At 42.2% G+C, this 24581-nt stretch overlaps 1 protein-coding gene across 2 annotated transcripts in view; it reads left to right on the top strand.

The window, feature by feature from the left end:
• Positions 1-23483, top strand: part of LOC140190980 (aldehyde dehydrogenase, mitochondrial-like) — a 65199-nt gene extending 41716 nt beyond the window's left edge. Inside the window, exons 8-13 of one of the 2 annotated variants that reach the window (XM_072247999.1) lie at positions 1794-1896; positions 2565-2749; positions 5099-5263; positions 18749-18906; positions 20964-21078; positions 22833-23483. In XM_072247999.1, coding sequence (XP_072104100.1) covers positions 1794-1896; positions 2565-2749; positions 5099-5263; positions 18749-18906; positions 20964-21078; positions 22833-22865 — 759 coding nt within the window. In that variant the 3' untranslated portion in view covers positions 22866-23483. Of the gene's footprint in view, positions 1-1793; positions 1897-2564; positions 2750-4391; positions 4615-5098; positions 5264-18748; positions 18907-20963; positions 21079-22832 lie in introns of those variants that run through there. The other variant, XR_011883732.1, reaches the window with a different exon arrangement.
• Positions 23484-24581: the final 1098 nt, after the last annotated feature.

Here is a 24581-nt window from a genome sequence, read left to right as displayed (position 1 = left end):
GAAAGTAAAGAGGCATGGAATCCAAGGGGACCTTGCTTTATGGATCCACGGAAGGCAAAGAATGGGTTGTAGACGGGTCATATTCTGCATGGAGGTCGGTCACCAGCGGTGTGCCTCAGTGATCCGTTCTGGGATCTTGGGGTCCGAGTCCATAGGACACTCAAATCTGCTGTGCAGGTTGACTCTGTGGTTAAGAAAGCATATGGTGCATTGGCCTTCATCAATTGTGGCATTGAGCTTAGGAGCCAAGAGGTAATGTTGCAGCTATATAGGACCCTGGTCAGACCCCACTTGGAGTACTGTGCTCAGTTCTGGTTGCCTCACTATATTAAGGATGTGGACGCCATAGAAAGGGTGCAGAGGAGATTCACAAGGATGTTGCCTGGATTGGGGAGCATGCCTTAAGAGAATAGGTTGAATGAACTCAGCCTTTGTTCCTTGGAGCGACGGAGGATGAGAGGTGACCTGATAGAGATGTATAAGATGATGAGAGGCACTGATCGTGTGGATAGTCAGAGGCTTTTTCCCAGGGCTGAAATAGCTAGCTCGAGAGGGCACAGTTTTAAGGTGCTTGGAAGCAGGTACAGAGGAGATGTCAGGGGTAAGGTTTTTACGCAGAGTGGTGAGTGCGTGGAATGGGCTGCCAGCGGCGGTGGTGGAGGCGGAAACGATAGGGTGTTTTAAGAGGCTCGTGGATGGCTACATGGAGCTCAGAAAAATAGAGGGCTATAGGTAATTTCTAAAGTAAGTACATGGTCGGCACAGCTTTGTGGGTCGAAGGGACTGTATTGTGCTGTAGGTTTTCTGTTTCTGTGGTTCTATGTTAACAATCATGGTTATGAGACCATGATCACCTAAGTCATATAACATGATGCATAATGATGATAATAATGATCGCAATATACTGCTGCAGCATGATAACAATTTTTATGACATATACCCGTGGTGTTAAACCTGATTCTGAATCACATAGTAACGGCCACACTGCAAAACACTTTGGGAAATAAATGCAAAACGTCCTGAGACTGTCCAGATGGGCACGGGGTGTCAATGCGGATTTAAGCCATGCTGGTAGCACCTCTGCTTTACAAGCTAATTAACATTAATCAGTGCAGCCCAACATGAACAGTGCAGTTGAGTACCTGCCATCTCAACTAGGAGCTCCAAATGTCAGAAGCCAGTACCATTTAAAAATTAGCCTGTGCCACTTGAAACTCATCTACACTTTCTAAAAGAGTACACGCACCAACAACAGATAAACTACAGTTAGTTTGTGCCAAAGCCTTGAAACCAAGATAGTTTCTTCACCTGCCAACTATTCCCTGGTGATTCCAGTAATTTCAGTGATCTCTAGAAACACAAAACGTTTCTAGAATTGTAGCCATCAGGTTGACTATGGTTAATCCTCTCTTCGTGCTGGTGTGCTGCTTCTGTCACCATGAGCAACAGGGTTTAAACTGAACTGTTGACAACCAAGTGAATGCACTGTTATCAAAATAACATGATATACTGATACAATATAATCTGTCTGTGTATCTCCGTTCAAATGCTTTTTTTGTATATTAATGTTAAGAGATTTCAAGTGTTACACACGTTCAGAAGCTGATACTATCCTGAGGTAATTTAGAACATTTATAAATAAATTTGCTAGAATGAAAGTGAGAACTGTAGCCTTGTATTGCTCAATGTGTAACATATTGTTTCTTGAACTATGTTTCTTGAAACATTATTATACTTATTTTTTTAAAATCTTCTTTCAGCAGTTTTAAATCTTTTTTTGTGATCTCTTGTAGATTGGCCATCTGATCCAGCAGGCTGCAGGAAAAAGTAATTTGAAGAAGTTGACATTGGAGCTGGGTGGGAAAAGTCCTAACATTATATTTTCTGATACCGATGGTAAGAATTGCTACTAAACTTGCAAATTGAACAATTTCACCTTAGTGATTACATTGGATCAGTGTGTAGGAAGGAGGGAGAAAAAACCATATTCAGTCTCATTCTGCTTTTTTTTTTTAAGTGTTAAAGCCAAACAAGTTTACAATAAACTTTGTCAGGGTAAAAGCTGTAACAGTAAGTCTGCTATAAAGGGAAAAATTCTCAACATTTAGCTGGTCAGCAGCACCTGTGAAGGCAGAAACTGTGTTTCGTGGCCTTTCTAATAAAAAGTGTTCAATCTGAAATGATAACAAAACTTTGTGTGCAAATACATTTTTTACATATTTAATGTTGTATTTTTTCAAATGAAAAATAAAGATGAAAATTTCTCTTTGCTTTCTCTTCTAAAAATTTCTGAGCCCCTAATGCAATTAATTCAAACTGGTCCTAAGTAAAGATCCATTCCGAAAAGCAGTATTTATTCCCTGCTTTTGTAAGGCGTTAGCAGTCTGAAGGAAAATTAGAAGGTAATTGATCTTGGAAAAGGTCTTGCTAGATTCTGTAAACTAAAATCTTACTTGTTATGTGTTTCATTCATTCAATGCAAAATGACAATTGTTTTCAGTTTTCTTCCCTCCTAGCAAATGCTTATTTAAAAATATTCAAACTGATTTTACTCCATTCTCCAGTGAACCATGCAGTTGAGGAGGCCCATACAGCTCTGTTCTTTAACCAAGGGCAATGCTGCTGTGCTGGATCACGTACTTATGTTCAAGAATCTGTGTACGACGAATTTGTAGAGAAGAGCGTGGAAAGGGCAAAACTTCGTACTGTGGGAAATCCATTTGACGCCAAGAATGAGCAAGGACCACAGGTAACACAAGAGATTCTGCAGATGCTGGAAATCCAAAGCAACACACACAACATTCTGGAGGAACTCAGTAGGTCAGGCAACATCTATGGAAATAACTAGACAGTCGATATTTTGGGCCGAAACCCTTCTTCTTTATAGGAAATCAATAACGAGTTTCAACAATCTGCTATGTTTTCCTCTGTTTTACTTTTTTATAAGATGATTGGTTCCTTAAAGTTGTTACAGCCGGGGGTGGTAATGGGGAAGAGCTCCCATTACCTATCAAATGCTCCCAATGGCGTCCGCTCAAATAGCCTGTGACAACCAAGTCCAGCTCTTGTGCTTCATGTGTGACTTAGCTACTAGGCCCAGTGGAACCATTTCTACTGACAGGAGAAAGGGCAAAGGCAGGTTACTGGAGCCTTAAAACCCGTCACTTCGGGCTGATGGGGCTTGTCAGCCGTGGTTGGCAGCTCATCTTGGAGAAGGAAAACTCCGATCTCAAACCACTGCTGCCTTGCAGCTACACCCACTGATGGAGAAGGTTTCGGGAGTAAACCCCCAGGGAAAAGTCCAGAGCTGGAGTCCCTAAGGTAGTCCTACATTGAACTCAGTGCTGACTGGCAACTCTTCTGACGCCGCTGGTACCAAACTGTATCGGTCCCTTTAAGTTCATCAGATGCGTGGAGCAGAGCAGCTTGCTACATGGGCAACAGCTTGCTGTCCATATTGTACTGCCCAGGCTTGCATACCTACACAGCTAGGATGCAATATTCATGGTCAAAACTGACCGATGGAGGCTGTCAAATCAAATCAAAGATGAATGCGACCACAAAATGCTTTATGCTGTGAAAAGATCAAATACCAGTGAACTTTCTGATGTTAACCCTTCTGAAACCTCGAAGAAGTTAATGCCTCAGTATAGGCCACCTCCAGTCGCTGCCCTGCATACCTAGTTGACACAGGTGTTTGCACTTGCCTCCGCCATGCTGTTGTGTGAATCGTTACCCTTTGGTGTGGTAGTAATGAAGCTTTAGTTGAGGAATGTGTGGTATTTATAAGGAGGAAATTCAGTGAAATAATTTGTGTTTGATGTGACTGATGGTCATCCATTTGCAAATTGGCAAAATTCTTAATCAGGAAGAAAAGATATTTAAAAGCTTGGTGCCTCAGGAAGGCAGGATCCATCGTTAAGGACACTCATCAACCAGGACAAGCCCTCTTCTCCTTACTTCCTTCTGGTGACTTATACCAAGTTTTAAAGTCTTGCACTGTACTGTTGCCACAGAATAACAAAGTTCACACAAATGTCTCACATTCTGATTCTGACATACCTTTATTGCTGGAGTTACCAGCTAACTCTTGCCATCTGAATTTGCAAGTGAATTTGTACACTGTCCTCGTGACCACATGGGTTTCTTCCAGATGCTCCAGTTTCCTCCCACAGTCCAAAGACGTACCGGTTGATAGGTTAATTGCTCATTGTAAGTTGTCCCGAGATTAATTTAGGATTAAATTGGGGGATTGCAGGGCGACGTGGCTCAGAGGGCTGGCAGGCCTATTCCATACTGTATCTCAATAAGTAAAAGTTTAAAAATAAATGAAGAGTCATTGTTTAGAAACAAACTTAGTGCCAAAGGAATTTAACTCTATCTATATACAGGAAAAGAAGATGTTAAATGAACTTCTGAAATGCCCGGTTCGCTGCCAGTGCTACTGTGCGATCGAGAATCTCTGGAGGGAAGGCCCCAAAATCTTCAGCTTTGCCTGCTGCTGGCGGCTGGGGCTGGGGTCGAAGTGTTCGGCAGAGGTGGTGTCGGTGCTCTGAGTCAGACTGTGGTCGGGTATGGCAGGGAGAGTTTTCTTCCTTCTCCCGTCTGCGTGAGGTGTGGGACTTTCGAGTGACTTTGAACCTTTTACCGTGCTAATGGCCTGTTCTTCATCAAGTTACAGTATTGCTTGCGCTGTTGTGACAATATGTTATAATTGTGTAGTTTTCGTCAGTTTTTCAATCTTGGTTGTCCTGTGTTTCTGTGATATCACACTGAGGGAATATTGTATCATTTCTTAATGCATGTATTACTAAATGACAGTAAAAAAGGACTGCACGTCCTCATAATCTAATCTAAATCTAATAAAATAATCAGTGTACCCACATAAAAAACCTTATTAATTTCACTTGGACATTAAAATGTAAGTAGTTCAATATTCTTAACTAAGATTATTTGCCACAAACATTTACATATATTAGGAATTTGCTGTTGCTGTGTTGGCATGACTTGCAACAAAACATTTGGTCTTGGCCATTCACGTTGGTCACTGGAACCCTTGAGTAAAACAACTTTTAGCACCAAATTATGTTTGTTATAGGTGGACGAAGAACAATTCAACAAGATTCTGGGCTATATTACCAGTGGAAAGAAAGAAGGAGCAAAGTTACTTTGTGGAGGTGGAGTGGCGGCAGATCGTGGGTATTTTATCCAGCCAACTGTGTTTGGAGATGTGAAAGACGAGATGATCATTGCTAGAGAGGAGGTAAGGTTATACTCCCAGCTGTTATGGGACTTTATCTGTTTCACTCACCAGCAAATGTTACTTAATAAGTGTTATGTTTCTAGTTTTATTCAGTTGGAGCATTGTTTGAGTTGAAAGACTGTTTTCAATCTGATGTATCCTCTTTCATAGTATCCTTACGCAAACTATATTATCTGCTTTAGGCACCACATTTCCCCCTTCAACTTCATAGTGGTGTGAGGGGGAAGGGGAGTTGTCACATATTATTCACATCTTTGGTTCAGATTTCCATATCAGGTAACAAACACGTTAGCTGTGTTGGCTGTAGTTTGATGAGATAATTTAGGATGAGATGTTAAAACTGAGGTAACTTTCGGCTCTGTAAAAAGAGCCCTTGGCACTACAGAAATAAACAGGTCTTCCAAACTCTGTAATATTTCATTTTTCTAAGTTTTTTACATTTATTTTTTGAGATTCAGGTACTTTGAGATGTCACTAATAAAATAATTAAAGGGGAAATGGTTTGTTTGTGGTTTATTTGGATTTTTGAAAGATTGTTCTATTTGAGTTAGAGCAGGAGGAGTTGGGAACTCCACCATGGACGGTCCCAAGCTCAGCTGCAAAAAGAGGAGGACTGGCCATGGGGCTAGCGATCCCATCCTCCAAAAAAACAGGGCTACAGAAACCAACAGAAGCTCCAAACACCTCATCCCTGAGAGAGGAAGGATCTTAGCCTAGAAGATGAATAGATGGGCTACATCTGGACTTGAAAGACTGGCCCAGGAGACAGGACACTGGGGAGCTGCTGTTGGTGGCTCATGCCCCAGTAGTGGTGTCAGGCTTAAGGAGGAGGAGGAAGAGTTGGGGTAAATTGAGAATTGGTTGTTGGACAGAGACTGAGGGAACAAACAGACTGTTTGTAAGTTGGTGACTGTGAGTAGGGGTGTACTGTAGGGATTGGTTCTTGAGCTAAACGTGATCCCTATCAACAATGTTGCTCAGGGCCAAATATCTGTAAAAGTTTATTAGTACAAAGCAAATGGAATTTAGAACAGGAAGAATATAAAGAGGATGCAAAGTGATATAGGTAAGCTGAACAACTGGGCAAGAATGGAGCAGATACAGTTTAATGTGGAAAAATGTGAAATCATCCACATTTTTCATTATCCTCATTTTACTCTGAGATTGACAGAGTATGTTCAAATGGACCTGTGTGTGCTTTGGAACAAGTCATTGAAAACTATTTGATGGCAGCAATTGATTATGAAACCGGATGGTATATTGGCCTTTACAAGAGAATTTGAGTACAGGAGTAAAGAGGTCTTCATGCAGTTATACAGGGCAAGAATAAATGTGACACATTATGTACGGTTTAAGTCACCTTGCCTGAAAAAGAGTAACTGTACTGTGGTCAGTGCAGTGAAAATGCACTAAACTGGTTCCGGGGATAGTAAATTTGCCAGATGAGGAAAGAGTGACCAGACTAGGCCTGTAAGAATTAAGAGTTTAAAAAAATGCGAGGGGATCTCAATGAAAGCGACCAGATGCCGGTGGATCTCGGGGGTAAGAATCAGAGGTTACAATCTCGGAATGAGAGATAGGCCATATAGGACAGATCTAGTGGAAGCTCAGAACAAAGTTTGATACGTTTCTGAGTATTAGGGGACTTTGAAGATACGGGAGTGCTGAAAGCGAGACTGAGGAAGACCACCTTTGACTTGGAATGGTGGAGCAAGGTTGAAAGGCCAAGTAACCTTGTTTTCCTTATGTTTTTCCTAATCAAACATCACGCTGTCAGGTTGTTAGGTGTTAGTGATTATTGATTTCTCTATGGCAGTGGTCCATGGTATAAAAAAGATTGGGAACCCCTGCTCTATGGTAACAATCTCTGGGCTGTGGAAAGCTGTGCATGCAACAAATAGAGACTCAGATAACAGCCTGCGTCACATCCAACAGGCAGTGATGAGAAAGACCATTAGATCAGTGCAATGTGCCAAAACGTGGTATAGGTGCTTCCAGATTCAGTAATGGCCCGCACTCATCATATCAGCCATGGTACAGCTGTGAGCCCTGTACCTCATCACCCTAGCCCTAGCTCACACCAATCCACACAGTTAACAGTTTCCCCTCTCGTAGAGTCATAGAACACTACAGCACAGAAAGCACCATTTGGCCCAGCTAGTCTGTGCCACACCATTAATCTGCCTTGTCCCATCCATGGCCCTCCATACCTCTGCCTTCCATGTACCTGTCCAAATTTCTCTTAGTTGTTGAAATGACTCCACATCGACCACTCATTCCACACTCTCACAACCCTCTGTGTGAAGAAGTTCACTCTTATGTTCCCCTTAAATATTTCACATTTCACCTTTCACCTTTAACCCATGACCTCTAGTTGTAGTTTCACCAAACCTAGGGGGAAAGAGCCTACTTGCATTTACTCTCTCTATACCCCTCATAATTTTGTATACCTCTATCAAATCTCCCCTCAATAGAAACATAGAAACATAGAAAATAGGTGCAGGAGTAGGCCATGCGGCCCTTCGAGCCTGCACCGCCATTTATTATGATCATGGCTGATCATCCAACTCAGAACACCGCCCCAGCCCTCCCTCCATACCCCCTGACCCCCGTAGCCACAAGGGCCATATCTAACTCCCTCTTAAATATAGCCAATGAACTGGCCTCAACTGTTTCCTGTGGCAGAGAATTCCACAGATTCACCACTCTCTGTGTGAAGAAGTTTTTTCCTAATCTCAGTCCTAAAAGGTTTCCCCTCTATCCTCAAACTGTGACCCCTCGTTCTGGACTTCCCCAACATCGGGAACAATCTTCCTGCATCTAGCCTGTCTAATCCCTTTAGGATCTTATACGTTTCAATCAGATCCCCCCTCAATCTTCTAAATTCCAACGAGTACAAGCCCAGTTCATCCATTCTTTCTTCATATGAAAGTCCTGCCATCCCAGGAATCAATCTGGTGAACCTTCTCTGTACTCCCTCTATGGCAAGGATGTCTTTCCTCAGATTAGGGGACCAAAACTGCACACAATACTCCAGGTACGGTCTCACCAAGGCCTTGTACAACTGCAGTAGTACCTCCCTGCTCCTGTACTCAAATCCTCTCGCTATAAATGCCAGCATACCATTCGCCTTTTTCACCGCCTGCTGTACCTGCATGCCCACTTTCAATGACTGGTGTATAATGACACCCAGGTCACGTTGCACCTCCCCTTTTCCTAATCGGCCACCATTCAGATAATAATCTGTTTTCCTATTTTTGCCACCAAAGTGGATAACTTCACATTTATCCATATTAAATTGCATCTGCCATGAATTTGCCCACTCACCCAACCTAGGGAAAAGAACCTATACTCCAACATCTTATACAACTTTAACATAAGATTCTAAGTCCTGTACTGACTACATTGTTTTATGAAGGCCAATGTGCCAAAAGCATTCTTTACAACCCTATCTACCTGTGATGCCACTTTCAAGGAACTATGGACCTGTACACCCAGATCCCTCTGTTCTATCACACTCATCTGTGCCTATTATTTACCATATAAGACCTACCCTGGTTAATCCTTCCAAAGTTCAGATCCTCAGATTAGTCTGCATTAAGTTCTATCTGCCATTTCTCAGCTTATTTTTCCAGCTGGTCCAGAACCTGCTGCAAACTTTGATAGCCTTCCTCGCTCTCCACTACACCCCCAATCCTGGTGTCATCTGCAAACTTGCTGATCCGGATGACCGCATTATCATCCAGTTCATTGATGTAGATGACAAACAACAATGGACCCAACACCGATCCCTGCAGCACACCACTAGTCACAGGCTTCCAGTCAGAGAGGCAGCTATCTACAACCACTCTCTTGCTTCTGCCACAAAGCTAATTTACTACCTCATCTCGAATGTTAAGCAACTGAATCTTCTTGACCAACCTTCCACTTGGGACCTTGTCAAAGGCCTTGCTAAAGTCAATGTAGACAATATCCACAACATTTACTTCATCAACTTTTCTGGTAACTCAAAAAACTCTAAGATTGGACAAACTCGACTTACCATGTACAAAGCCATGTTGACTATCCCTAATAAGTCCCTGTCTATCCAAATACTATATATCTGCTCCCTTAGAATCTCTTACAGTAACTTCCCCACTACTGATGTCAGGCTCACCAGCCTATAATTTCCTCAGTTATTCTTAAAGAACAGAAAACATAAGCTATCATCCAATCCTCTGGCACATCATCCATGGCTAAGGGTGTTTTAAATATTTTTGCCAGAGCCCCTGCAATTTCTACACTAGCTTCCTACAGGGTCCAAGGGAACACGTTTCAGGCCCTGGGGATTTATCCACACTAATTTGCCTCAAGACAGCAATCTATATGGGGTCTATGAAATCTGTATCGGGTCCATGATCTCACTGCTACATTGCCTCACATCTATAGACATTTGGTCCGTCTCCCAAGTAAATATAAATAGAAAAAATTCATTCAAGATCTCCTCCATCTTTTTTCACTCCTGGCGTAGATTACCACTCTGATCTTCCAGAGGACCAATTTTGTCCCTGGCTCATTTTGCTCTTAATATATCTGTAGAAAAAGTTCAAAGCTTCATTTTATTGTCGAAGTATGCATGTACAATGCAACTCTGATGTTCGTCTTCTCCAGATACACATGAAATACAGGAAAACCACGCGAGTCATTGAAAGAAAATACATCAACTTCCCTCATTTCATGAAAAGGAAAAAGAAACAAAACTCGCAAACCTCCAAACCCACCATCCCCTCTGTCATGCAAAAAAGACTTAACAGATCACCCACAGCGAAAACAGCAGCTGAAACACCAAACACTAAATCCTAAATCCCCCAACCCGTCCCTCACACAAAAAACCAACATGTCACCTGCCCAGAACCCCAACCCGCCAATTGACAACAAGAAAGAAAGCACAGAAAATTGAAGGAGAGCAATACAAACTACAGTTCAATAATCACATAAATCTCAGAATTTTGAAAATATCCTTACGTCAGAACCAAGGAGAGCAGCTACTGAACTCAGTCCTTTCTCGAGGAGTGACCGCTGTCCCGCTGGCCTGTGGCCTTCCGATAGCGGCCGACCTGGCTACAAGCTACCATCGGCCCGTGGCCCCCGTGGAAAGCGACCACTGACCTCCTCCGCATTCGTGTTGATACTTCATCCTTCCTCGACGCTTTGAAATGGAGTCAATCAGGGCCCCGCGCCCCGACTCTGGTCTTCTCCGCGAGGCAGCTCGTGCTCTTGCTCTCGGTCCTTTCTGGGGATAGCAGAGTGTCAGGTCACTCGATCAAACTCCAAACTGCACGTCACAGCCTCCAACAGTCTCTGAAACACAAACAGACTAAAAGAACAAGCAGAAGGTAAAGAAAGAGTGAAATAATTGGAGATTGGTGATCTAGAAGATTCACCTGAGGAAGCATTGTTTGCTGGCACCACCTTAGGATTCTCCTTCACCTTGTCTGCTAGAGCAACCTCACATCTTATCCCTCCTGATTTCCTCCTTAAGAGTTCTCTTACATTTCTTCTACTCCTCAAGTACTTCATTTGTTCCGACCTGCCTTTACTTGCTGTCCACCTCCTCCTTTTTCGTAACCACAGTCTCAATATTTCCTGACAGGAACATACAAACTCGTACTCTCAAAATTTCACTTCTGAAGGCCTCCCATTTACCAAGTACACCTTTGCCAGAAAACACCTTGTCCCAATCCACACTTCAATTGAATAGATTCAAAATTTAATCCCTGGAATTTAGAAGATTGAGGGGAGATTTGATAGAGATGCACAAAATTATCAGGGGTATGGACAGGTGTAGCCCCCTGGTAAGCCTCAGGCTCGCTCAGCTCGCTTTCGTCTAGGGGGAGCAGCCTTTGGCCCCGCCAAACTGGGTAATCAAGTTTGTGTGATGTGCCCCACCCCACCAAATAACAGACAGTACACCATATGCAATTAAATGATTACACTTTATAAGTATTTCTTGGTAACACTCACAATGCGCTGGAGGAACTCAGCAGGTCAGTCAGCATCAGTTGAAAAGATTAGTCGACGTTTCGGGCCGAAACCCTTCATCAAGACTGAAGGAAGAACTTTGGGGAGGGTTTGAAGAATTCTGGTAGTTGGAAAAAAAAACAGTAATTTTTAAGACAAAGGGGTGGGGGAGGGGAAACAGGGAGGTGATTGGCAGGAGAACAATAGTAGAAGGAGGCGGAACTATGAGGAAGGTGATGCGAATTAGGGATAGAGGAAGGGAGGGGGGGGGGAGGGAATTACCGGAAGTTGGAGAATTCTATGTTCATACCAAGGGGTCATCAATTGCATCCGGTGCTCCCGGTGCAGCCTCCTCTACATCGGTGAAACCCGACGCAGATTGGGGGACCGCTTCGTCAAGCGCCTCCACTCCGTCCGCCACAACAGACAGGATCTCCCGGTAGCCACCTACTTCAACTCTGCTTCACATTCCCAGATATGCCCATACATGGCCTGCTCTACTGCCATGATGAGGCTAAACTCAGGTTGGAGGAGCAACACCTCACATACCGTCTAGGTAGTCTCCAGCCCCTTGGTATGAACATAGAATTCTCCAAATTCCGGTAATTCCCTCCCCCTCCCTTCCTCTATCCCTATTTCACATCACCTCCCTCATAGTTCCGCCTCCTTCTACTATTGTTCTCCTGCCAATCACCTCCCTGCTTCCCTTCCCCCACCCCTTTGTCTTAAAAATTACTGTTTTTTTCCAGCTACCAGCATTCTTCAAACGCTGCCCAAAGTTCTTCCTTCAGTCCTGACGAAGGGTTTTGGCCCGACAGGTCGACTAATCTTTTCAACTGATGCTGACTGACCTGCTGAGTTCCTCCAGCGCATTGTGAGTGTTCCTTTGACTACAGCATCTGTAGATTATTTTGTGTTTAAGTATTTCTTGGTGATGGGTTAGTAGAAACAAATACAATAAAGGCACCAAGTCAGTAACTCTATCAGTTCGGTGCACAAATAATTCGTTGGAGCTCACGAATCAGGTATCCTTTCCTCCATTAGATGTCCTCTGGAGTCCGCCGGGTCCCGAGGCCCCCTCCCCACCGCTCGGGGTCTGCTCCAGCTCACAGCTTCTCTCCGTGTCCGTCTTCTCTCTTCATCCCCATGGCGTGATCTCCCCAAAGCCCGCGAAAAACAATAGCTTTCACACACAAGAAAGAATAGCATCTATTCTGTTGCTTAGCAATGGCATTCCAAAGTCAAGTTATCTATGATTATAACCCAGATATGCTGCTATAGAGAACCCCTTACATCAGCAGTTAATATTACAAAGAAGCCATTTTATTAGTCTTAGCAGTTAACATGAAAAAGAAACCCCTTGCACGGGGTAAATACAAGCCGGCTTTTTCCACAGAGGTTGGGTGGGACTACAACTAGAGGTCATGGGTTAAGAGTGAAAAGTGGAACGTTTAATGGAACTTCTTCACTTAGAGCGTTTTGAGAGGCTACTCTGTACAAGGGTTCTCTTTAGCTTCCATTTTAGGAACTTCACTTCCTTTTGTACTATATAAATTGAATAAACAAATGGTTAATCCAATAGTTAACCATACATTGCAAATATTGTTTCAATTTCGTAAATTTTTTGGTTTGAACAAATTTATATTATCAAGCCCTATTATATTTAATTTTATTTTTCAACCCTTGGTTATGGACCAAACCTTTTTGATATGGAAAATGAAAGGTATAATATGTTTTCGTGACTTATTTCTGGATAACTGTTTCATGTCTTTTGAACAGTTATCTAAGAAATTTGATTTGCCTAGATCCCATTTTTTTTGGATATTTACAAATAAGAGATTCTTTAAATACTATGTTGCCTACCTTTCCGACCTCATACCCTACTGATATCATCAATTAAAATTTTAGGTTTAAGTCCTCTTCAGAAGGGATTAATAGCATCTATTTATGAAATAATTATGAAATTACAGCCAGGTATATCTGATAAAATTAAAAATGAATGGGAAAGGGAACTTCAACTTTGTCTACCTATAGAGAAATGGGATAAATTTTTTCAATTAGTCAGTACTTCCTCTATATATGCTCAACATACATTAATACAATTTAAAGTAGTGCATAGAGCCCATATGTCCAAAGATAAATTAGCCTGTTTTTATTCCCATATAAACCCTACTTGTGAAAGATGTCACTCTGAGGTGGCTTCTTTAAGTCGTATGTTTTGGTCCTGTCCTCTCTTGGAAAAATATTGGAAAGATATTTTTGATATTATCTCAACTGTTCTATGTTTTGATTTATAACCCCATCCTATGATGGCAATTTTTAGATTTTTATCATAGATCTTTGTCTTCTTCAGCCTATCAGATGATTGCATTTGTTACTTTAATGGCCAGAAGATCTATTTTATTGAACTGGAAGGAGACCAATCCTACTACTACATTCCAATGGTTTTCCCAAACTATATCTTGTTTAAATTTAGAAAAAATTAGAAGTGATATTTTTGATCCTTTGGTTAAATTTGAGGAAACTTGGAAACCATTTATTCAACATTTTCATATGATGTAATTTGACCTTTCCAAATCCTTCTTATTAACTTAAAATATATGAATAGAGGAGCAGAGTTGACGACGTTATTGAATGTGTTCGATTTAAGATATTGTTCTAGCCTTGTTTTGTTCCGTTTGCTTTTTTGGGTTTAGTATTTAGTTTTTTTTTCTTTTTTGGGGGGGTTTTTCTTTGTATTTTTTTTCTTTTTATTTCTTTTTTTTCTTTATGATTAATTACATCATGAGTTTGCAAGTCTATTATACCTGTGTAATCTGAAATCTTTTTTGTATATGTTTATTAATAATATTATCCCAATCTCTTGGTATCAACGTTGTTATTTTATTTATAATTTTGAAGAATTAATAAAAAGATTTAAAAAGAAAGGGAGTGTGAAACGAGCTGCCAGCACAAGTGGTGCATGCAAGCTTGATTTCAGCGTTTGAGAAGTTTGGATGGGCACATGGACAGTAGAAGCATGGAGGTGTATGGTCTGGGTGCAGGTCAATGGCAGTTCACATTTTAAATGATTTGGTACAGACTAGATGGGCCAAAGTGCCCGTTTCTGTGTTGCACTTATCTATGACTATAACTTGCCAGATCCTTTCTGATACCATCAAGACTGGCCCTTCTCCAATTTAGAATTTCAAATCAAGGACCAGACCTGTCATTTTCCATCATTATCTTGAAACTAATGGAGCAGGAAGGCTGCGGGTGAACAGCTAAGGATTTCCGGAGCGAAGGCAGTTTTACTACTCGGGGGTAAAAGAGAGGCAAAACTGCGCAGTCAGCCAGTAGAGCGGGAAAAGTTTATAAAGAAGACTGCCATATCCAGCGGCCAGCAGAGTGAGAGGGTAGCAGAGTGACGGGGCTTTGGCTCAATGGGCTTAGGTGGTAAAGTGGCAAGGTAGGTTTACCTGTGTTAATTGTGGAAAGGAAGCAGTAAATGTGTGTGAGGCCGGTTTTCTGTGCTCGGTGTCAGATGTGGGAGGTCCTGGGGTCTCCCAGCCTCCCGGATGGCCATATCTGCACCTGGTGTGTCGAGCTGCAGCTCCTAAGGGATCGTGTTAGGGAACTGGAGATGCAGCCAGATGACCATCATCTGGTCAGGGAGAGTGAGGAGGTGATAGAAAGGAATTATAGGCAGGTGGTCACACTGGGGCCACAGGAGACAGACAAGTGGGTAACAGTCAGGAAAAGGAAGGGGAAGAATCAGGTACTAGAGAGTACTGTGGCTGTACCCCTTAACAATAAGTACTCCTGTTGGAGTATTTTTGAGGGGGACAGCCTGCCTGGGCGAAGCAACAGTGGCAGCGCCTCTGGCACAGAGTCTGGCCCTGTGGCTCAGAAGGGTAGGGAAAGGAAGAGGAAGGCAGTAGTGATGGGGGACTCTATAGTTAGGGGGTCAGACAGGCGATTCTGTGGACGCAGGAAAGAAACTCGGATGGTAGTTTGCCTCCCAGGTGCCAGGGTCCGGGATGTTTCAGATCGCGTCCGAGATACCCTGGCAGTGGGAGGGAGAACAGCCAGAGATTGTGGTACATATTGGTACCAATGACAAAGATAGGAAAAGGGAAGACGTCCTGAAAAAAGACTACAGGGAGTTAGGAAGGAAGTTGAGAAGCAGGACCACAAAGGTAGTAATCTTGGGATTACTGCCTGTGCCACGTGACAGTGAGAATAGGAATGCAATGAGGTGGAGGATAAATGCATGGCTGAGGGATTGGAGCAAGGGGCAGGGATTCAGATTTCTGGATCATTGAGACCTCTTTTGGGGCAGGTGTGACCTGTACAGAAAGGATGGTTTGCACTTGAATCCCAGGGGGACCAATATCATGGCGGGGAGGTTTGCTAAGGCTACTGGGGAAAGTTTAAACTAGGATTGCTGGGGGGTGGGAACCAAACTGAAGAGATTGGGGAAGAGGCGGTTGGCTCACAAATAGAGAGAGCTTGGAGACAGGGCGAGAGGGAGGATAGGCAGGTAATAGAGAAGGGACGCACTCAGACCGACGGTTTGAGATGTGTCTGTTTTAATGCAAGGAGTATTGTGAACAAAGCCTTTGAGCTTAGAGCATGGATCAGTACTTGGAGCTATGATGTGGTGGCCATTACAGAGACTTTGATGGCTCAGGAACAGGAATAGTTACTTCAAGTGCCAGGTTTTAGAGGTTTCAGAAAGGACAGGGAGGGAGGTAAAAGAGGTGGGGGTGTGGCACTGTTGATCAGAGATAGTGTCACGGCTGCAGGAAAGGTGGACATCATGGAGGGATTGTCTACAGAGTCTCTGTGGGTGGAGGTTAGGAACTGAAAGGGATCAATAACTTTACTGGGTGTTTTTTTTATAGGCCACCCAATAGTAACAGGGATATCGAGGAGCAGGTAGGGAAACAGGTCCTGGAAAGGTGTAATAATAACAGGGTTGTTGTGGTGGGAGATTTTAATTTCCCAAATATCGATTGGCATCTCCCTAGAGCAAGGAGTTTAGATGGGGTGGAGTTTGTTAGGTGTGTTCAGGAAGGTGTCTTGACACAATATGTAGATAAGCCTACAAGAGGAGAGACTGTACTTGATTTGGTATTGGGAAATGAACCTGGTCAGGTGTCAGATCTCTCAGTGGGAGAGCATTTTGGAGATAGTGATCACAATTCTATCTCCTTTACAATAGCATTGGAGAGAGATAGGAACAGACAAGTTAGAAACACGTTTAATTGGAGTAAAGGGAATTATGAAGCTATCAGGCAGGAAATTGGAAGCTTAAATTGGGAACAGATGTTCTCAGGGAAAGGTACGGAAGAAATGTGGCAAATGTTCAGGGGATATTTGTGTGGAGTTCTGCATGGGTATGTTTCAATGAGGCAGGGAAGTTATAGTAGGGTACAGGAACCGTGGTGTGCAAAGGCTGTAATAAATCTTGTCAAGAAGAAAAGAAAAGCTTACAAAAGGTTCAGAGAGTTAGGTAATGTTAGAGATCTAGAAGATTATAAGGCTAACAGGAAGGACCTTAAGAAGGAAATTAGGAGAGCCAGAAGGGGCCATGAGAAGGCTTTGGCAGGCAGGATTACGGAAAACCCCAAGGCATTCTACAAGTACGTGAAGAGCAAGAGGATAAGACATGAAAGAATAGGACCTATCAAGTGTGACAGTGGGAAAGTGTGTATGAAACCGGAGGAAATAGAGGTACCTAATACTTCAGTATTCACTATGGAAAAGGATCTTGGTGATTGTAGTCATGACTTGCAACAGACTGAAAAGCTTGAGCATGTAGATATTAAGAAAGATGATGTGCTGGAGCTTTTGGAAAGCATCAAGTTGGATGAGATGCCGGGACCAGATGAGATGTGCCCCAGGCTACTGTGGGAGGTATGGGAGGAGATTGCTCAGCCTCTGGCGATGATCTTTGCATCATCATTGGGGACAGGAGAGGTTCCGGAGGATTGGAGGGTTACAGATGTTGTTCCTTTGTTCAGGAAAGGGAGTAGAGATAGCCCAGGAAATTATAGACCAGTGAGTCTTACTTCAGTGGTTGGTAAGTTGATGGAAAAGATCCTGAGAGGCAGGATTTTTGAACATTTGGAGAGGTATAATATGATTAGGAATAGTCAGCATGACTTTGTCAAGGGCAGGTCGAGCCTTACGAGCCTGATGGAATTTTTTGAAGATGTGACGAAACACATTGATGAAGGAAGAGCAGTAGATGTAGTGTATATGGATTTCAGCAAGGCATTTGATAAGGTACCCCATGCAAGGCTTATTGAGAAAGTAAGGAGGCATGGGATCCAAGGGGACATTGCTTTGTGGATCCAGAACTGGCTTGCCCACAGAAGGCAAAGAGAGATTGTAGACGGGTCGTATTCTGCATGGAGGTCGGTGACCAGTGGTGTGCCTCAGGGATCTGTTCTGGGACCCTTACTCTTCGTGATTTTTATAAATGACCTGGATGAGGAAGTGGAGGGATGGGTTCGTAAGTTTGCTGATGACACAAAGGTGTTGTGGATAGTCTGGAGGGCTGTCAGAGGTTACAGCAGGACATTGATAGGATGCAAAACTGGGCTGAGAAGTGGCAGATGGAGTTCAACCCAGATAAGTGTGAGGTGGTTCATTTTGGTAGGTCAAATATGATGGCAGAATATAGTATTAATGGTAAGACTTGGCATTGTGGAGGATCAGAGGGATCTTGGGGTCAGAGTCCATAGGACGCTCAAAGCAGCTGTGCAGGTTGACGCTGTGGTTAAGAAGGCATACAGTGTATTGGCCTTCATTATTCGTGGAATTGAATTTAGGAGCCAAGAGCTAATGTTGCAGCTATGTTCCAGGACCTTGGTCAAACCCCACTTGGAGTACTGTGCTCACTTCTGGTTGCCTCACTACAGGAAGGATGTGGAAGCCATAGAAAGAGTGCAGAGGAGATTTACAAGGATGTTGCCTGGATTGGGGCGCATGCCTTATGAAAACAGGTTGAGTGAACTCGGCCTTTTCTCCTTGGAGCGACGGAGGGTGAGAGGTGACCTGACAGGTGTATAAGGTGATGAGAGGCATTGATCGTGTGGATAGTCAGAGGCATTTTCCCAGGGCTGAGATGGTTGCCACAAGAGGACACAGGTTTAAGGTGCTAGGGAGTAGGTACAGAGGAAATGTCAGACGCAAGTTTTTTACTCAGAGAGCGGTGAGTGTGTGGAATGGGCTGCCAGCAACAGTGGTGGAGGCGGATATGATAGGGTCTTCTAAGAGACTTTTAGATAGGCACATGGAGCTTAGAAAAATAGAGGGCTGTGGGAAATTCTAGTAGCTTCTAAGGTAGGGACATGTTCAGCACAACTTTGTGGGCCGAAGGGCCTGTATTGTACTGCAGGTTTTCTATGTTTTAATCTCTCCTATATACAAAGTTTCCTAAAAATCTATAAAATTATTAATTCAGTTAATGTAAGTATTTTTGTTTACTTGGAGATTTTTGGACCAGTGATGCAGATTCTGAAGTTTAAGACATTGGAAGAGGTAATCGAACGAGCAAACGATACCAAATATGGACTTGCAGCGGCAGTTTTCACCAGTGACCTCGATAAGGCCAATTACGTCTCTCATGGTTTACGTGCAGGAACTGTCTGGTAAGTTTCCCTGCGTAAGACCAAGACATCCCACTCTTGACTTCTTTCAGATTTCTTCCCTTTTCTAAAATCAAGTTGAATATATTATCATGTGCAACAGTACATGCATGCACAGGTCAATGAAAAACTTACTTGCAGCAGCATCGTGGGCACAATTAGATACACAATATTCAGAAGAAAAACATTATTTTCCTGAATGCCAGGGTAACCTAGAACAGCTGTGACTGTAAAATACCATCAAGAGTAGCTGTTCCTTAAATAAGTGTCTATTTTACTCAGTTGTGGCCATGAGTGTTAAAAAGCTATTGAGGTACATGACTATTGAGTCTTTTCTGATATCTGTGCCTGCTTTTCATTTGACCATGAATTCTGTGAGACAGAAGTGCCATTGCCATCTTGTTGGTTATGGGAATGGTGGTGCAGGATAAGAGCATGTGACTTCTCCAGCCTGCCATGCCATTCCTGGTCTAACCTTTGACCTCAGTTTCATTTTTCTAACTCATACCTGTTTTATTAACATTTGTCTACTATAGTTTTAAATATACTTACTGACACACGGTATTCTGGGGAGAGAATTCCAGAGAAGAAATTCCTCCTCATCTGTAAGTTGTCTATTACCTATCTCTCCCAGAACAACAAACATCCTCAGCACCACCACTCTGTTAAACCTGCCAGAATCTTGTGAGTTTCAGTCAGACCACCTGACCTTCTAATTTTCAGCCAGTATGGCCAATTCCAATCAATCATTACTCCGTCATACCAGGAATCAATCCAGTGTAGTTTCAGTGCACCACCTCAAAGGCAGATATATCTGCCTTCAAAGTTCAATGTACATTTATTATCAATGTATATAAGCAGTATACAAAAGGCAGTGACTCAAATCCTGCATGAAACTCTAGGTTGCAATCTCAACAAACACTATAGTTGTAGGAAGACTTCTTCTCTCCTCTACCTGCTTTGTAATTAGGTTTCCATTTGTATTCTCAATTACATGTTGTACCTAAAGTACAGGGCGTATTATGGTTGCTTTGAAAACCAACCTTTAATTGTCTCACAGCATTTATGAAATACTCTACCTTTCTAATCTCCCTACTGAGTTAAATACCTTTCAATTCCCTCATCTTATAAGAAAGGATTGTTTAGTTTGCAGACTTCTTGAAAAACAATTAATTGCATTTTCTTTAAAAAAAAGATTTTAAAGTAATAATTTTAAGTGCATTTCATCATATCATCGGCCAGGGTATTTGTTCAAACTTACAACTTGAAACTCGGTAATGGCCTTTGCCGTGTACCATTCAGCTAGGTCTTCCAGTATAAAGAACTACGACAAATTCAGAGTGAATCACATTATTAATGCATTTATTAATTTACTTGCAAGGAGAGATATTCTTCCAGTCAAGTTTTGTCTGGAAATACAGCTGTTCCAACCGAAGTACAAACCTTTGTATTTGTATACATTTTTTTTTACAAAGAACAGTAATTAGATTGTTCCATTCCATAAACATTATGTTCCTCTGTTATCTTCATCCTGTCTCATTCTCACATTTGAACTTTAGAAGTTCCATGCTGTTGCCCAATGTTATCAAAAATCCCCTCTGGCCATACAACACAAACACACGAGTAAGTTTTCTCACCCAAGCCAGCAAAGCACCTTAGGATTTCATAGACCCCATTTTGTTACATCACATTTTACAGAAGTTACAAATTCATAGACTTCAGGGTTACAGATATATTTCCAGATGATCACTTCCTTTGTTACCTGCTTGGCTTTCTTTCAAGAGGGAATATATTTGCTCTTCGCAAAATATTTGCACAGTTGTTTGGATTTGAAAATTCATTACTTTTCTGAAATTGTTAGAGTAATATTGCAGAAATAATTTAATTACCTGGTATGGAAAAAAAACCCACATGGTATAAATAATCAAGTTTGTTTGTACTTGTGACATAGTACAACAAAGTTTTGTTCATTAGAAAAGCACCAATTGGCAATGAAATATTTTTATTTTTAAGTTGATTTTCTAATTTGTACCTCTATTAACCACATCACTCTGCCACAGGATAAACTGCTATGATGTGTTTCGAGCCCAGGCTCCATTTGGTGGATACAAAGCTTCTGGCACTGGGCGGGAACTTGGAGAGGACGGATTAGCAGCGTACACTGAAATAAAGACTGTAAGTAATAAGTGTTAACAATGTAACCCCAGATTAGAATTTAATGAATATCAATGCAGTTTATGAAAAGTTTTTGATTTCCTTTTACATTTTACCTAATATTTTCTAGACTCTGCATGTAAAGCTTTTTATATTTGATTATTCAGATTTTAAAGGTAGTTGCTACTCTTCACTTCCTCAGTCATTTTCAACACGTTAGTCTAATTACTTAACCTGTCAAGATATTTTTATATTCAATCCTTAGTTTTGACAGTTACACAGTTAATCAACCGGAAAGCTGATAGCAAGGTTTTTTTCCCATCACCAGTAGCAGTCACCTGGACTGCTCTATTATTAATGAAATTAAGATCGCTTATGTTACCATATACTAGAAATGAAGCCTGACGTTTATCCTCATTAGACAATATTTGTCACTTTTGCCTTAAACACCATAATTTGTTTGTGATGTACCATGTTGTATGATGTAGGTGATCATGGTCTTTCCATGACCATGATTTCTCTTGGCAAAAATTTCTGCAGAAGTGGTTTGCCATTGCCTTCTTCTGGGCAGTGTTTTCACAAGCCGGGTGGCCCTAGCCATTATCAATACTCTTCAGAGATTGTCTGCTGGCATCAGTGGTTGCATAACCAGGACTTGTGATATGCACCGGCTGCTCGTACGACGATCCACCACCTGCTCCCATGGCTTCACTTGACCCTGATCAGTGGGGCTAAGTAGGTGCTACACCTCACCCAAGGGTGACGAGCAGGCTAGTGGAGGGAAGGAGCACCTTTACACCTCCTTTGGAATAGAGAGAGAGAGATGTATCTGGAGCTTGCCACCATAATATTGCATTTAAATGGCAGGGAGTTTAAGGCAAAATGACATCTAATTATCCATATGTGATAGAGATAAATAAATTATTGATATTCCTGGCTACTCACAACAGAACATTTCTATCATTCATCTTAGTACCAGCAATCATAGATTTAGGAGACAAATACTTATAATGGAAGCAACACACAAAGCGTTATAGGAACTCAGCAGGTTAGGCAGTGTCTCTGAGTACGAGCCCCCCACCCCAGGGTTGACTGTGGATATTGCTTCCTAGCTGTCTAGATATACAAACCTGGGCAGTACAGTATTGAGAGCAAGCAGCTGGCCACGTAGTAAGCTCCCCCTCTCCACGCATCTGATGAACCCAGAGGAACAGCAGAGACCAATACAGTTTGATACCAGCAGCATTTCAGGAGTTGCCAGTCAACATTGAACTCAATATAAGACTGCATTAGGGATTCCAGCTCTGGATTTTTCCCCTGGGGTTTACCACTAAAGCTTTCCCCATGCAAGGCAGCGGAGTTTGAGATCAGAGTTTTCTTTCTCCTAGTTGAGCTGCCAACCACAGCTGACGAGCCCCATCTGCGCAAAGTGACTGGTTTTAAGGTGCTAGTAACCCGCCCCTTCTCCTATCAGCAGCAATTGACCTGCTGGGCTTAGCAGCTAAGCCACACGTGAAGGCCAGGAGCTGGACTTGGTTATCAGAGGCTATTTGAGGGGCACACCATTGGGAGCATTTAATAAGTAGTGGGAGCTTGTCCCCCATCACCACCCCCAGTTGTAACAACCTTAGGGAATCTAGGCAGCTTCTATAGAAATGAATAGACAGTCAGTGATTCAGGTCGAGACCCTCCCTCAGGACTAATAGTAGGAAATGTGTTTAAGGATGAATGCTGAGAGCTCTTTTCTCATAAATCAATATTTCCTTATTATTCAGGTGACAACCAAGGTTCCTCAGAAGAATTCTTAAACCCGCCTGTCGACTAACTTGAGTTGAACTTGTCGGCTTCAAAAGGACAGAATTCGTGAATGTACAGAATTCAAAAGGAAGTGTTACATTTAAATTGTAACTTTAATCAAAGCCTGATTGTATACTCATCACATTAATTTTGATCTTAATCAATATAATTTTTTTCTTTAGCTAAAAGAAATGACGTAGGATTTCTTCAGATATCTGGCAATGAGCTTTGATTATACTTATAGATATTATTTCATATATGGGAATAAAGGAATTAATTAGTGGACGGTGGGCACATAATTCAGGATATTTTGTTGGAATTTGGCTTGAGAGGATTACTACTAGATTTAAAATACCTGTCCAGTAAGGATGTTTCTGTTTTGCTTTCTTCTCTCTGTGAAAATAATGTTAACATTAATGTTGATATTCCACCAATATTTCACAAGTACAACAGATTATAAGCACTCGGGTACCGTACATTTTGCATGTAATGACAGGATTGAATGCACACATTTATTTTTCTGCTCACTAATTTTCTGCAATCACTTACTGCTGTTTGGAAATTTGATTTAGATTTGAATATCAGAATTGCAGTACAACGTCAAATAAACTAAATTTATTACTAATTTATTGACTTTTTACTCTGAATTAATGCTTTCCAGAGACATTTCTTTATTTTTCTGATTTATTTCCCTTGTCACTATAGAGGGTGGATGAATGTGGGTTTGTAACCCTGTCATTTCCCAATCAGATTGTGTGTTCTAGTCCCACTTCAGAGCTGGGATTTATTCTGCCACCCACATAGGGGATATTATCCAGACTTGTTTGTGAGACACTAGATAAGAATGGTACAGTGCATTCAGGTTAATTTGGCCATTGTTTAATCAGGGCAGATGCTTATTGGACAACACTCAAAGAACAAAAACGTATCGAGAAAATCAGCAGGATACTCTTCATTTATGTGGGACACTATGCCGCTTAATTGGGGCAGGAGAGAGTCAGTCACATGCACTGGTGTAGCTGTTAGACACTAAATAATAATAAAGGCATCCGTTAGTCTTGCGAGACCATGGATCTGCGCCTGGAAAGTCTTCACTCTCCAGGGCGCAGGCCTGGGCAAGGTTGTATGGAAGACCAGCAGTTGCCTATGCTGTAAGTCTCCCCTCTCCACGACACCAATGTTGTCCAAGGGAAGGGCATTAAGACCCATACAGCTTGGCACCAGTGTCGTCGCAGAGTGATTAATGTGTGATTAAGTTCCTTGCTTAAGGACACAACACACGTTGCCTTGGCTGGGGCTCGAACTCATGGTCTTCAGGTCGCTAGTCCAATGCCTTAACCATTTGGCCACGTGCCCACTGTGTTAGACACTGCACCATGCTTAAAGGGAACAGTTCTGTCAGGAAAAGACGTGCTTGTGTTATGTGATCCATTTGGGCCAACAGAGCCGATTCAAAAAGCAGTGATTTTGATCTTTATTTAATTTTGACTTTAAAGAAATTTTGAGACCCTTGCCAGGATGTCATGAAAAGATTTTGACACTAGCTGAAAAAAATTACCCTACTGGGCCAAGTCCAACTAACACCTCTCATAGTCAGCTGGCAGAGGTAACGGGAGTACCAAAATCTACACAAACAAGAGAAAATCTGCAGATGCTGGAAATCCAAGCAACACACACAAAATGCTGGAGGAACTCAGCAGGCCAGGCAGCATCTATGGAAAAGAGCA

The sequence above is a fragment of the Mobula birostris genome, chromosome 31 (assembly GCF_030028105.1).
Source record: "Mobula birostris isolate sMobBir1 chromosome 31, sMobBir1.hap1, whole genome shotgun sequence".
In the NCBI taxonomy this organism is placed as follows: domain Eukaryota; kingdom Metazoa; phylum Chordata; class Chondrichthyes; order Myliobatiformes; family Myliobatidae; genus Mobula; species Mobula birostris.
Note: the sequence above shows the minus strand (reverse complement) of the source record. Positions and strands in the feature narration are given on the sequence as shown.